The sequence below is a fragment of the Nycticebus coucang genome, chromosome 21 (genome assembly GCF_027406575.1).
Source record: "Nycticebus coucang isolate mNycCou1 chromosome 21, mNycCou1.pri, whole genome shotgun sequence".
Lineage (NCBI taxonomy): Eukaryota > Metazoa > Chordata > Mammalia > Primates > Lorisidae > Nycticebus > Nycticebus coucang.
The window spans coordinates 38,540,732-38,555,837 of record NC_069800.1 but is presented as its reverse complement, the minus strand read 5'-3'; the positions used below and the strand labels follow the sequence as shown (position 1 = coordinate 38,555,837).

Below are 15,106 nucleotides of genomic sequence, written 5' to 3'. Positions count from 1 at the left end.
ATGGCTTTGGCTGCTGTGGGGGTGGAGGGTCTGGTCCCCTGAGGTATGCCCTTGGGGTTCCTGCAAGCCACTGGAGAACCCCAGCCCAGGGTGGGCCCTCATTCACTTACCTGATGTCGAAACGCAGCAACAAGGCAATAAAGATTCCTGCAGGGAGAAAGCCAGGGTTAGAGAGATAGTATGGAAGGAGGACATTGTACCAACAAGAGACTGGGTCCTGGTCCCCATTCAAGGGTTCCCTGTCATGGAGCAATTGTGGGGGAACAAGGGTGTGACCAACACTGTCAAGTGCCAGTGGAAATCCCATTTCTCTACCTGGAATGATGAGAAGGCCCTGGGATTTTTCTTTGGCCTGTGATTATAATGCTCCAGCACCTCAGAGCATCATGCTGTGTTTATTGAGTGCCTGCTGAGTACGCAGGCAACACAGGAGTAAGCAAACTCATTGCACACAGAGCTTAGCCAAGGCAGTGAGGAGCAGCCATGCCGTGACGTACCTCAGATAGTTACAAAACCACTGTAAGAGTATAACTGTGAAAGGGGGCTTCCTGTGTCACAAGAAGGTGTGTCAGGGATGAGACCAAGGCTGGGAGTAGTGGTGGTGGAGGGGGAAGGAGGGCTTCTCTGAAGTGACACCTGCCAGGAAGAAGGAACAGTATGTGCAAAGGTCCTGAGGGAAGGAGGCTCAGAGGTAGAGCAGGATCTGAGGGACCAGTAAGGTGGCAAGGCAGAGTAGCTAAAGGATGGACCAGCCATGCAGGGCCCTGAGGGCCATGGGAGGAGTTGGCCTTTGTCCCAAGTAAGGGGACACACTGGAAGAGTTCTAAGCAGGAGAACAACCTAAACAGGTTTTGGAAAAGACCTCTGTGGCAGCTGCCTGGCTGGTAGGGAAGTAGGAGCAAGCAGCAGATCATCAGGAACTCTGCAGGAGCTCTGCAGAGGACATCACCTCTGTCCACCCACTGCACTTTCAAACCAGGGAGACACCCCAGAAGCCTAAGCGTCCCTGAGACACAGCCAGTCCAGCCTCTGTGTCCTGCACACACATCTGTTCCCGTGTCTGTCTCCTTCACTGGAGGAAGACATACAGGAAATGAGCTAGTCCTCAGGGAACTGTGAATAAGGAGCTGGGTGGAGACAGCAGACAAAATGCTGTCTTTCTGGAAACAAAGCTGGGCACTCAGTGCCCTCTGGTGGCTGAATTCCACAACTGTCCTCCAAAGAATACAGGGATTCCAGTCCTGCCAGCAATAATGCCCGAACAAGGCTCCACCAAGAATCTGCGAGAACAAGCTCAACTTACCTGTATCTGATTGCTGTAAGATTTGTTTTTGAGACAGAATCTCACTCCATTGCCTTGTGTAGAGTTACACGGCATCACAGCTCACAGCAACCTCAATCTCTTGGGCTCAAGTGATTCTCCTGCCTCAGCCTCCTGAGTTCCTGGGTTACAGGTGCCTGACGCAATACCTGCCTATTTCTTCTATTTTTAGTAGAGATGGGTTGAAGTATTTTTTTTTTTTTTTTGCAGTTTTTGGCCGGGGTTGGGTTTGAACCCACCACCTCCGGCAGATGGGGCTGGTGCCTTACTCCTTCAAGCCACAAGGCCACCCTATTTTTAGTAGAGATGGGTCTCACTCTTGCTCAGGCTGGTCTTGAATTCCTGAGCTCAAGCAATCCACCTGCCTCGGCCTTCCACAGTGCTAGGATTACAGGTGTGAGCCACCACGCCCAGCCTGGAGGGGATGTACCTATATCTAATCTATATACAAGGCAAGAAGGGACAGATAAGTACAGATATGCTGTATCTGTTATGAGTAACAAGAACACCAGGGAAGTTTGTGTGGATGCCTGTCAGGGACCATGCTCTGGATGGTGAGCCAAATGCTTTTATAAGACTCAATTTCTTCTGTTTAATGAAGCCACTTTCTCCTGGGGAAGCAAGTCTCCCTCACAGTACTACTTAATATATGAAAACTCTTGGGTTTCATGGCTTAGACAAGTTGAACCATCTCTTTGAACCTTACTTGCCTCATCTGTAAAACGGAAATACTGTACCTCATTGGGCTGCTATAGTAAAGATAACATATAAAAAGCACCCACCACAATGCTTGGCACATAACAGGTGTTTGGCAAATGATGGCTGCCATTAGTATTACCATACTATGGTTGTATTACTGTTACATTAGCTGGTCTGATGGTGTAACCTTTGTTGTAGTCAGGTAAACATGGTCTGTATCCTGGCCCTGTTGTTTACTCCTGTGTGAATTTGTATCAGGCCCTTCATTTCTGAGCGTTGGCCTCAGTGGTACAACAGGGAAAGCCTCTGCATCATCTCCATGTATGTCACAAGACCCAAGTATCACACACAGAAGTGCCTGGATCACTCTAAGTTATTAGAATTGCTATCATGGGGCGACGCCTGTGGCTCAGTGAGTAGGGCGCCGGCCCCATATGCCGAGGGTGGCGGGTTCAAACCCAGCCCCGGCCAAACTGCAACAACAACAAAAAAAATAGCCGGGTGTTGTGGCGGGCGCCTGTAGTCCCAGCTGCTCGGGAGGCTGAGGCAAGAGAATCGCGTAAGCCCGGGAGTTAGAGGTTGCTGTGAGCCGTGTGATGCCACGGCACTCTACCCGAGGGCGGTACAGTGAGACTCTGTCTCTACAAAAAAAAAAAAAAAAAAAAAAAAAAATTGCTATCATGGGGCGGCACTGTGTGGCTCAGTCCGTAAGGCGCCAGCCCCATATACCGAGGGTGGCGGGTTCAAACCCGGCCCCGGCCAAACTGCAACCAAAAAACAGCCGGGCGTTGTGGTGGGCGCCTGTAGTCCCAGCTACTTGGGAGGCTGAGGCAAGAGAATCTCATAAGCCCAGGAGTTGGAGGTTGCTGTGAGCTGTGTGAGGCCACGGCACTCTACCGAGGGCCATAAAGTGAGACTCTGTCTCTACAAAAAAAAAAAAAAAAAGAATTGCTATCATGTTCTACAATAGAAAATAAGCTGGCTTTTCTTTTCTTTTTTTTGAGAGACAGAGTCTCACTTTATCACCCTTGGTAGAGTGCCATAGTGTCACAGCTCACAGCAACCTCCAGTTCTTGGGCTTAGGCAATTCTCTTGCCTCAGCCTCCCGAGTAGCTGGGACTACAGATGCCCACCACAACACCTGGCTATTTTTTGTTGCAGTTTGGCTGGGGCTGGGTTCAAACCTGCCACCCTTGGTATATGGGGCCGGTACCCTAGTCACTGAGCCACAGATGCCACCCTAAGCTGGTTTTTCATTTGCTCCAATTTTTTCTTTTTTTTGAGACAGAGTCTCACTTTGTTGCCTTCTGTAGAGTGATGTAGTGTCATGGCTCACAGCAATCCCAAACTCTTGGGCTCAAGTGATGCTCTTGCCTCAGCCTCCTGAGTGGCTGGGACTACAGGTGCACACCACAACACCTGGCTATGTTTATAGAAATGGGGGTCTTGCTCTGGCTCAGGCTGGTCTTGAACCCATGAGCTTAGGTAATCCACCTGCCTCAGCCTCCCAGAGTGCTAGGATTATAATTGTGAACCACTGCACCTGGCCCCTCCAAATTTTCTTTTAAGCAAGCTTCTAACCTTCACTCCAAGATTAGGAAGATAAGTATGCCCTCTGGGTGTTCACTGTCCCATCACTGGGCCCACCTCTGCCAAGCCTCAGCCACTTCAGCTGCCTTCAGAGTGACAGCTCAGCTTTGCCCATGGTCTCTTGATTGGTTGTTTGAGCAGCTGGTGCCCCAAGGTGAGGCAAGACTATGGGATGTATGCCCACGCTTGGGACTATGGATGGGGCTCCTGTGCCTTTATCTATAGGCACACCTGCTAGCATCTATATGTAGATCTGGGGCCTCAAAGGCCAGCTTGTGTGGACAAGCAGGTGTGCACGCACATGTCCTTCTGCAGAGAACGTAGACACAGGAGCCATGTGCCACATACAGTGTGCATTCAGCAGAGGGAGGAGGAGCAAGGGGACTATGGATGGCCATTCTAGCATATCTGTAAAATGTGGGAAGGGGGCATGTCTTAAAAATGTGCCTTTTCCTAGAGCATATTTCAGTCTGTCATTGTCTAATATTACTGTGTAGTTCTTTAATAATGTTTGTTTACCTTGGTGAGAAGCTCCATGAGGACAGTCTTCTCACTGCCATCTGACCAAGGCCCAGCTTGGGGCCTGGCATGTGACTGGCACCCGGTAACTGTGTATTGATGTGCAATCCTTTTACCACATCCTGGCCTGACCCAGGTTTAGGCGTTGGCATTACTCAGCCTAAGGCTTTCTCTTTCTTTTTTCCTTTACTGGCAGTAAAGCAGTCTGCTTTGGAGTAATCCCCCTTCTTCCAGACGCTACCATCTCCATCAGTTACACTACAGTCTGTACCCTAGCAAGCTTACCTGGAATGACGATATCCCCAAGTCCCAGCATGGCAAAGTTGTCTGCTTCAAGGCCTTTCTCCAGCAGATCCTGGGGAAACACCACTGCAAGGGGAGGAAAGGATGTGAGCAGCCTGGTGGAGCCCAGCTTACTCTTCTTAACTCCTAGGCCCCACCCCTGTTGTATGAAACCCACACATTTGTTGTTTCTGAGTGGGGGTTGCGATGGGGAGGTGGGAGGATGTTGGCTGACAGGCAGAAGGGTAATAGCTCCATCTGGAATCACAGCTGGTTAGAGTGGGGAAGAATTTGGCGGAAGTCATTTAGGCTGAAGGTTTAACGCCTTTTTTGAACTGTAACTCACCTACTGTACCATTTCAAGGCGGTTATGTAGGTAGAGAACCCTTTGGCTAAATGAGATTGACCCTAATGCCCAGTACATGAAAGAAAAGAGCCACACAGTGCTGATATCTAAAAGGTTTTCTATCTCACTACAAAGGGGTATGGACAGATGGTGGCTCTTACTCTGAAGTAGGATAAGGAACCTGGCCTATAGGCTCCTTCTGTATTCACTGAGGGAGAAAAGGCCACACACCTGCAAATTTCATGCTTAAAGCCTCCACTCAGAAATCCTGCTGGACAGACTATTTGGATAACAAATACAGATTAGGGAGGACCGTCTCCCTGTATCCAGTCACAGCAGATGGTGGCTATAACGGGATTGACTTAGTTTTCTCACCTGTGAAACAGATAGAACAACAGAACCGATCCCACAGGGTTCTGGTGAGGATTAGATGATCTGCACACATTAACTGCTATCCCACGCCTTCCTTTACCAACCCCATCCTGACTCTCTGTGGGGTAGCCTTCCCAGGGGACAGATCACATATGGTATCAGACTAAGTCAATCAGGACAATCCTGTCCTCTGAATTCCTGATTCCCTTGCAGCCAGGGGTGGTCCTATGATGAGGCTTTGGCCAACAGCATGTACACAGAGGCACGCTAGAGGTTCTGGGTAAACGTGTGCTTCCCTAATAAATGTGTAGATGCCCTTGCCCTGCCTGCTTCTTCCAGCTTCAAGTGGGCAGCGCACAATGACTTACAGATTTCTTCAGTGGATCCTCTCAATCCTGGTACCATTCAATTCTGAGGGGTAAAGACTATTGTCTCCATTATTCAGACATGGAAACCAGGGCTCAGAGAGGTTAAGCCTCCTCCCCAAAGCAACATTGTTGGTAAGTGGCAGGACTGAGATTCAAGGCCAGGTGGCCTGATTTCAGCATATCTGCACTTACTTATTCTGTTTTTCTACCTCTAGTCTTAGTAGCAGAAGGCTATAGGCCTTCTCTTCAACTCAAAAAAACAGATCCCAAGCATCAGAAATCAGGTAAGACAGTTCCATTTCCCTGCTGATCCACTGCCTATTAGGCAGTGTCCAAGCTCCTTGGCATGACATTCTTGGCTTACCCAATTCTGGCCTCTGCCCACCTTTTTCCAGTCAATTCCCCCAGAACTCAGCTGCTGTTCCCCTGAGCTTGTCTACATTCTCTCCCTGATTCTCTCATCTTAGGAACCTCCATGCATTTTCCTGCCTCCAGCCCTATGCTGAAGCTGCGCATTCTCTTTCAAACACCCATACTGCCCCTGCACGCTTGATAAATGCATATTCATCCTTCATGACCCAGAAAAGCTTTTTCTGACACCTTGGCTGAGTTCTCTGTGCTCCCAATCCCCCTGGGCTCATCCATCAAAGCATGTGGAGAATAACTGTTCTGGCTTGCCCAGCATCTGTTCCCTTGCTCTACTTGACAACTGCCCTCCCCTTCTATACTGGTTCTGGGGGCCTGCCAATTCAAACACTATGCCCCCACTAGAGAGGGCTTTGACCTCGACCTGTCCGTCATGATTTTCCCTCTCCCAGTGGGAGTGTCTGGCTCACAAGCCAGGCTAGGCTATGCAGGTTTATTCGAAGCTAGGAGAAACTTGTTTTCCTCTGGGATCACTGAGCTAGGACCACAAAATTTGGAAGCAGTTTGTGGTATGAACCAGCCCCCTAACCCCAGTGCATGGAGAAAACCTGTCTGGAGTGGTGGAGAATGAAAACACGAGAAACAGCAATAGATCACTATTGCCTTTTTTTTTTTTTGAGATAGAGCCTCAAGCTGTCGCCCTGGGTAGACAACCAGCAACCTCCAACTCCTGGGCTTAAGCGATTCTCTTGCTTCAGCCTCCCGAGTAGCTGGGACTACAGGCAACCACCAGAACGCCCGGCTATTTTTTGGGTTGTAGTTGTCATCATTTGGCAGGCCCGGGCTGGATTTGGACCCATCAGCTCTGGTGTATGTGGCTGGCGCCTTAACAGGCGCCACCTCTTTTTTTTTAAATGACAGTCTCACTTTGTTGCTTAGGCTAGAGTACCATGGCATCAGGCTGGCTCACAGCAACTCACACTCCTGGCTTCAAGTGATCCTCCTGCCTCAGCCTCCTGAGTAGCTGGGACTTCAGGTGCTCTCTGTGACACCTGGCTAATGTTTCTATTTTTAGTAGAGATGGGGTTTCTCTCTTGCTCAGGCTCAAGAGATTCTCCTGCCTTGGCTTTCCAAAGTACTAGGATTATAGGTGTGAGCCCCTGTACCTGGACTAAGACAACTGTTTCTTGATTCCCTGAGAGGACTACCCCTGCCTGCCCACTCCCATGAGCCAGGGCACTCATGCACTGCTGACTGCCTTCCCAACAGTGTCTTCCTCTTCTTCCTTACTATCACACATGACTGATTTTGTCACCCTCTTTCAGCCTTGTGGTCTCAGATAGTGGTTCTTGATTACCCTGAGGCTTGGACTCCAAGTGAATCATGCTTTCCTATCCCCTTTACTCATGAATGGTTTGGACTTGGGCCTATGACCCAATTTTGGCCAATAAAATATGAGGAAGACTACGTGAGGGATTTGGAGAAAACCATCCCTCCTTAATGAAAAAGAGACAGTTTCCCTTTTCTGCCTCTGGACACAGCTGTGTGAAGAATCAATGCTAAGGACTGTGGCAGCCGTTTTGGAACTATGAGGGATGAGCTAAAGGACAAGTGGACATGCTGAGAATGGTGGTGTGGGAGGACTGAAATGACCTTGGCTCCTGGTGACTCCACTAAAGGTCATCAAGACAATCCTGAGTCTTCTACCCCTTAGTTTATTATAGAGTAAGATAAGAAAATTGCTCCCTTGTTTGATGATGTTAAACAAGTTGAGTATCACTTATCTGAAATGCTTGGGACCGGAAACATTTCAGATTGTTTTGGATTCGGAAATATTTGTAAATCTTGGGTATGGGACTTAAATCTAAACAGGAAATTCATGTAAGGTTTCTTTATTGGAGACAGAGCCAGTACCATGGCCTCAGCACCAGTCACAACAACCTCAAACTCCTGGGTTCAAGCAATCCTCCTGCCTTAGCTTCCCGAGTAGCTGGGACTACAGGTGCCTGCCATCATACCTAGCTAATTTTTCTATTTTTAGTAGAGACAAGGCCTTGCTTTGCTTAGACTGGTCTTGAACTCTTGATCTCAAGCAATCCTCCTGCCTTGGCCCCCTGGAGTGCCAAGTCATTTATTTATTTATTTATTTTTGAGACAGAATCTTACTATGTTGCCCTCGGTAGAGTGCTGTGACATTACAGCTCACAGCAACCTCAAACTCTTGGGCTTAAGCAATTCTCTTGACTCAGCCTCCCAAGTAGCTGAGACTACAGGAGCTCGCCACAACGCCCGGCTATTTTTTTGTTGTTGTTGTTGTTGTTGCAGTTGTCATTGTTTAGCCGGCCAGGACTGGGCTCGAGCCCACCAGCCTTGGTGTATGTGGTTGGCGCCCTACCCACTGAGCTACGGGCACTGCTGTCATTTATATTATACCTTACATATATAGCCTGCAAGTAATCTTATATATTATATTTATTTACTTATTACTATTATTATTTTTGCAGTTTTTGGCCGGGGCTGGGTTTGAAACTGCTACCTCTGGCAAATGGGGCCGGCACCCTACTCCTTTGAGCCACAGGTGCCGCCCTGTTCACTTTATTTATTATTTTTTTTGAGACAGAGCCTCAAGCTGTCACCTGGGTAGAGTACTGGGGCATCACAGCTCACAGCAACCTCCAACTCCTGGGCTCAAGCAATTCTCCTGTCTCTGCCTCCCAAGTAGCTGGGACTACAGGTGCCTGCCACAATGCCCGGCTATTTTTTGGTTGCAGCCTTCATTGTTGTTTGGTGGGCTTGGGCAGGATTTGAACCCGCCAGCTCAGGTGTATGTGGCTGGCGCCTTAGCCACTTGAACCACAGGCACGGAGCCTATTCACTTATTTTTTAATGAACAAGGTCTCACTAGGTCACTCAGGCTGAAGTTCAGTGGTGTGATCACAGCTCACTGTAACCTCAAATTCTTGGGCTCAAGTGATTCTCCCACCTCAGCCTCTGAAGTAGCTGGGACTACAGGTGTCCACCATATAATTTTGTACAAGAAACAAAGTTTGTGTTAAGTACTTATGTGTGGAATTTTCCACTTGTGTTCTATCAATGCTCAGAAAGTTCTAGATTTTGGAGCAGTTGGGATTTCAGATTTTTGAATTAGAGATGCTCAACCAGTAGTTGGATTTTCTAAACAATAAACAACAAAGGTCCTGAATAACAAAACCAAAGCAGATGTAAGGTAGACAGCACCCAATACTCAAATGTCAAGGGGATCACAGTGAGGGAAGCTTCTGGTCTCAGTGCAGAGGTGAGGTCCAATCTCCTGCAAAGCCTCTGTGTGCCCACCCCGGCCTGGGTTAAATACACTCCCCTCCACGCCTGCTCCCACTCCAGCTCATCTCACACCATGCTGCACTGTGACCAAGGGGCCAGAGGCCAGGGCCTGGGTGGGCAGGGGATGCCTGCTTGTGAGTACAACCAGATGAATCACCGAGAAGCAAACCAGGCTGGAGGGATGTAAGAAAGCCTGTTGGAAGAAGAGGCATGTGGGGAAGACATAGGAGAGGCACTTAACACAAAACAGGGGCCATGAGGACATGGGCCAACTGGGGTGGACAGAGGGGTTCCCCATGGTGGGGGTGGTCACTTACATTTTATTGGTGCCTCAAAGGACTTGGCCACTGTCACCATCACGTTGGTGCCGAATACCTAGAAAGAGAAGAGAGGAGTTTGGAAGGAAGTAAAGTGATGGATAGGAAAGAATGGCTGTTCCTGGGCTTCTAGCTGTGCTACTGCCTGAGATCTGTGGGGAGAAGGGCAGGGAGCTGCAAGGAGCTCCAGTGAAGATCTAAAGTTGAGGTGAGGTGGTGAACTGATACTGGTTCAGGGCAACAAAGGGGAAATGTGGTGTACTGAAAAACCTCCAATGGTCCAAGCCAGGAAGCCGATGTTTGCTCAGCATTCCACTCCTCCCAAGTGATAAAGTCCTGGGGTGAAGAGGCTGTGTGGGGCAAGGGAACAGGTGCCCAGGCCAGGTTCTGCAATGCCTCTCAGAATATGAGAGGTCCCTTAGCCCAGGGCTGTTGTGCAGCCAGAGCACAGCCAGCCTCTTCCTCCCAGATTAGTGCCCTGGCTGGGTTCATTCATTAGCATTCTACTTCCTCTCCCTGGACTTCTCTGAATCTCAGCTTGCTTGCTGAGGAAACGCCGATAAAGTAATGCCCCCACTAGGGACACTGTGAGGAAGACGTGAGAGTGGTTGGAAGGCACTGCGCACAGACTGTTCTTAGAAAGAGGTGGAGTCTGTTCTGTCTGACTCCCTTTCACAGATGGGCCCAGAGAGGACCTGCTCTGAGATCCTGACTTCTACTCCAAGGTAGCTGCTCTATACCATACCTCTGTCAACTTGGGTCAGGCAGGGGAGTAGGAAGGTGAGGGCGCCCTGGGGCTGGACATCCTTGGTCTCCCCACCTGACTTACCCAGAAAACATCGTAGATAAAGAGTCCACCCAGCAGGATGCAGCCAGTGCTGACATTGTTCAGGTGCAGGAGCTCTACCCCATTGAGGGAGAAGGCCAGGCCAAAAAGGTTGTTGGCAATCCAGTGCTGGGGAAAGGCAGAAATGAGACCAGCTCACTGTGCCCTGACCCTGCCCTGTCAACCCAGCCTCCCCTGTGCCCAGGCCTTGGCTACTTACCTTCCGCAGCAGGTACCAGACACCAACGATGCTGCTCAGGCCCAAGCATACCAGGTCCTTGGTGTCAAACTCATAATTGACGATCTCTGAGCAGAGAGGCCAGGTAAGTCCACTCCCCAAGGCAGGGCTGCCCCTCCCACCTGTCAGCCCCTGGACGGAGGACAGCATGACTGTGGGCAATGTCAGAAGCCCGCTGGCTGGGGGGCTAAGCCTCATCTGCTTCAGACTGGGGGGGAGTTTCAGGAGGGTGGGGCCTCACTGGAGTCACCTCCAATTCCTCCAATTTCCTAGAGAAAGGAGCTGAGGCCCAGAGAGAATACAAGCCTGGTGCAGGGTCACTGGGAGGTGGTCCTTAGTGAAAGAAGCACAAGCTTTGTCGCTTGTAGCTGGGTTTGGGAAACCTTCGGGAAAGCAGTTCCCTCTCTGAGCTTGTTTTTTAATCTGTGAAAAGAGGATAATAGTACCTCTCTCATGGAGCTGCTGTGGGGAGTTAAGTAAGACAGTTCTTACAATGCACTCAGCACAGTGTCTGGCACACAGTGGGTGCTCAATAAATGCCAGCTACCATTGAACCCAGGTAGTTAGCAAGGTCCTAGTTCATTTTGGAACCCTTCTACTTTGCCACCAAAGGAATCAAGAAGTTTGCTGGCAGCTCTTAGTTCACGAGCAGAATAAGAAGGTGGTTAAGAAATGGAGGCTTGGAAAAAAGGCAGGAAGGAGTCCCTGAGGTTGATCTTGTGGGGGGCCCTCTTGTAGACATCCTTAGACTCATTATTTTTCATTTCCAAATAAGGAAGTCCAGAGAAGAGGTGCAGCTTGCCCAGAGTCAGAGTGCAGCTCTTCTTTTCAGATTCCAGTGTAACAGGTTGCTTGCTGCTTGTCCCGCAGTTTCTGTTATCTCCTCTGTGGTAACAGAACCCTGATTTTTTTTCCTTAAAACTGTTAAATTTATTTAGCATAACCACAGAGGCATTGTCTTCATGCTGTCACATACATACACAAACACATAAAGTACAATATCCATATTCAGCCCCCCAACTGTATTCCTTCTGAGACTCATTTAAAGGTCTTCATGTGCCATAGCCCATCATTTAAATAATGGATGTTTTCAATGCCAATTCCTTTGTTGACTTTCTCAATATCTTCTGCAGACATCTTCATGACGCCAACACACAGAGCATGCTGTTTACCTTCTGCCATGACCGCAACAATCGTATCTACCGCAACAGGGTAAAGCTTAGCTCCAGGAGAAGTTAAACCCGGACACATGATATTTGCTCCACTGAGCACAAATTTGATGGCTCCTTTATCAACCTGCTGGTGTGGCAGGATAAAAGGATACTTGTGAAGTAGCCTTAGAGTTGGATAAAAAGGCCCCTTCCTTTGTCTAAAAAATAGTAATTCTCCATTTACTGTAAGAATTTCTGTATGTTCATGGCATCGGACTATTTTGACAGGATCTTTCTTAGGCATGATTTGATTAAGCCATGGTTCAATACCTGGAAACTGCTCTATCAGTTGGTTCTTAATACCCTTAATAACTGAAGTTTTCAACTGGATGCAGTTGGACACATTTTCCTTTTCATCAAATTTCTTGAACATGATCCAAGGTGAAAGGACGACGGCAGAGAAAGGCCCGGAAAGGGAACGAAACGGAATCGGCACAGTTGGGCAGCGTCCCCTACACCGAAGCCGGCGCGTACGGTCTGATGCCGTTGTCGCTAACCGGAAACTGAACATAGGCAGCCGCGCTTTACGGCCTACGAAATATGACCACTTCCGGTCTTCTGAAGGCCACGTCACGTGGGCACGCTACCCATTCTTCGGCAAACTACCGGGTCCCGTCCAGTGGCCCCGGGTTGCTGAGAGGGCGGGACTTGGAAAACAAGCCGTGACACAATTTTGGTTGCCGGAAGAAAAGCATGGAGGGGCGCACCCTGATGATTATTTCTAACTGGACACAAGGCCGACTCACGGCCATTTTCCAGATTCTCCTTTGTAACGAAATGGCCTGGAACACGGATGCCTCTTCTTCCCTTTGGCTGGACTGTCGAGTGGTTGTCACCATCCTGGATCCAAGAACCACCCCCCAGCATGGCGGAACCTGAGACTGAAGGGGCCTGGAACTCTGAAGACGCTGTGGCCTCAAGTTTAGCCTTCTTTATAAACCTCTAAAATAATTTATTTGGCATAGATGCACTAGAAATGCAAAAAGCAATCATTGCTCTCTAGGGGACAAGGCAGAATATGCCACGCATCCGGGAGAGTAAGTACCTTCTACTCGGTTGAGCTACTGATAATTTTTTTTTTTTGAGACCGAGTCTCACTATGTCACCCTCGGTAGAGTGCTGTGGCATCACAGCTCACAGCAACCTCAAACTCTTGGGATCAAGCGATTCTCTTGCCTCAGCCTCCCACGCAGCTGGGACTACAGGTGCCCGCCACAAACGCCTGGCCATATTTTTGGTCATAGTTGTCATTGTTCAGCTGGCCCGGGCCGGGTTTGAACCTACCACCCTTGGTACATGTGACTGGTGCCTTAACCACAGTGCTACAGGCGCTGAGCCACCAGTGATAATCTTTACAGCATTCGAACCAGTATCCTAACTGACCCATAAATCCTAGGCTCCTCCCAATTCCCCACAGTTTTTGTTTTTGAAGAACTGTGGAGCTCCCTTTCCAAATCTTTTTTTTTTTTTTTTGTAGAGACAAGAGTCTCACTTTATGGCCCTCGGTAGAGTGCCATGGCATCACACAGCTCACAGCAACCTCCAACTCCTGGGCTTAAGCGATTCTCCTGCCTCAGCCTCCCAAGTAGCTGGGACTACAGGCGCCCGCCACAACGCCCAGCTATTTTTTGGTTGCAGTTCAGCCGGGCCAGGTTTGAACCCGCCACCCTCGGTACATGGGGCTGGTGCCTCACCAACTGAGCCACAGGCGTCGCCCTCCCTTCCCAAATCTTAGGAGGAATACCAATCATATTAAAAATAAACACAATAAAAATAGTTAGTTGTAAAGGTCAACTTTTACTGAGTGCTTTACTATGAGCCAGGCAGTGTGCTGAATGTTTTCCATTTATCATTTACTTAGTCCTAACAACATGCCCATGAAGGAGGCAGATTATCATTTTCATTTTACAGATTTAATTTAAAAACAACCACTACCTAACAAAAACACCCAGTGCTCAGAGAGGTAAGGCATTCACCCAGGATCCTGTGTCTAGGTAGAAGCAAGAACTGGGATGTGAACCCAGGCCTTGAGATCCCAGAACCCACTTCTTCCATCACTTCCTCTATTGGAGAACCCTAATGTTGTAGAGACAAAGGGAATGGTGGCAGAAGACACCCACGGCACACCATAGGGGAAGAGCGGGCAGCACTGACCTTCCTTGCTCTCCCCAGAGCCCTGTGTGAAGAGCAGCTGGTACTGTCGATTTGGGAAGTTGGCTGGAAAAAACTTATTCATGAAGGGGCTAGAAGGAAAGATAAAGCAGGTTGGCAAATAGAGCCCCTGTAGCAATCACAGCCCTGACAAGTCCTTTCCCCCAACACTCACAGCTGTTATCTCCTGGCACCCTCACACCTGATCTGATAGGTAAGTGTTATTGTTCCTCTGGTACAGATGTGGAATAGGCCCTCAGAGGTTAAGGACTTGCTCTGGGGCCACACGAGGAGCTGATGTCTAAGTCGAGGCTCCAACCTATGTCTCTGAACTCCTGGTGATTTCGAAGTTGCATTTTTTTTTGAGACAGTCTCACTTCGTTGCCTTTGGTAGAGTGCTGTAGCATCATAGCTCACAGTAACCACAAGCTCTTGGGCTCAAGCAATTCTCTTGCCTCAGCCTCCCAAGTAGCTGGGACTAAAGGCGCCTGCCACAACGCCCAGCTATTTTTAGAGACAGGGTCTTGCTTTGGCTCAGACTGGTCTTGAACCCATGAGCTCAGGCAATCCACCTGCCTCGGCCTCCCAGAGTGCTGGGATTACTGGGATTACAGGTGTGAGCCATCATGCCCCGCCTCCAACTGCCTTTTTTGTAACCACCAAAGAAATGCAAAGCAGTGGTGGATAGACTTTCATGTAAAATATAGTTTTGGGGAAAGCAATGGATCTCAAAGTCTGGCCCATGCACCACCTGTATGAATTTGTCAAGAAGCATATTCCAGACCTATCAAATCAAATGACTGATGGTTACCTCCACCCTACTTGGTGACTTGTCATTCCGCTCACCAGCAACAGGCCTGAGACTTTTATAAACTCAGCCGGAATCGATCAGTTAGATGAATCTCAACCCCCAGGGCAGGATCATCACATTCACTTCTTCCACAAAGGCCTCTGTTGCTCAAGACCAGTCTGGCTTCACCTCTAGAAGTACTGATTACCCGGTATGCCCTACTTCTCAGCTGGGCAAGAATGTAGATATTCTTTTCTTGATCATCTTCAGAGCAAGATTAGCAAACCAGGGCCTCTCAATATAGCTGCTCCCAGCAGTACTGTTAAGTAGCTACAAGCTTAGGCTGCTCAGCCCCAAAGCCTGCTCTGTCATGCACCAGCTCTGTGGCT

At 49.0% G+C, this 15,106-nt stretch overlaps 2 protein-coding genes across 4 annotated transcripts in view; both read right to left on the bottom strand.

The window, feature by feature from the left end:
- The window catches only part of HM13 (histocompatibility minor 13), a 50,132-nt gene that overhangs the window by 12,434 nt on the left and 22,592 nt on the right, over positions 1–15,106 (bottom strand). For all 3 annotated transcript variants that reach the window (XM_053574131.1, XM_053574133.1, XM_053574132.1), the window contains exons 4-9: positions 13,931–14,019; positions 10,548–10,633; positions 10,331–10,456; positions 9,502–9,559; positions 4,415–4,498; positions 111–147 (exon numbers count right to left, since the gene is read on the bottom strand). In XM_053574131.1, coding sequence (XP_053430106.1) covers positions 111–147; positions 4,415–4,498; positions 9,502–9,559; positions 10,331–10,456; positions 10,548–10,633; positions 13,931–14,019 — 480 coding nt within the window. The remainder of the gene's footprint in view (positions 1–110; positions 148–4,414; positions 4,499–9,501; positions 9,560–10,330; positions 10,457–10,547; positions 10,634–13,930; positions 14,020–15,106) is intronic.
- Positions 10,642–13,924, bottom strand: MCTS2 (MCTS family member 2). Its single transcript, XM_053574135.1, has one exon. It carries the CDS (start codon positions 12,285–12,287, stop codon positions 11,604–11,606), a length of 684 nt encoding a protein of 227 aa, XP_053430110.1. The 5' UTR covers positions 12,288–13,924; the 3' UTR covers positions 10,642–11,603.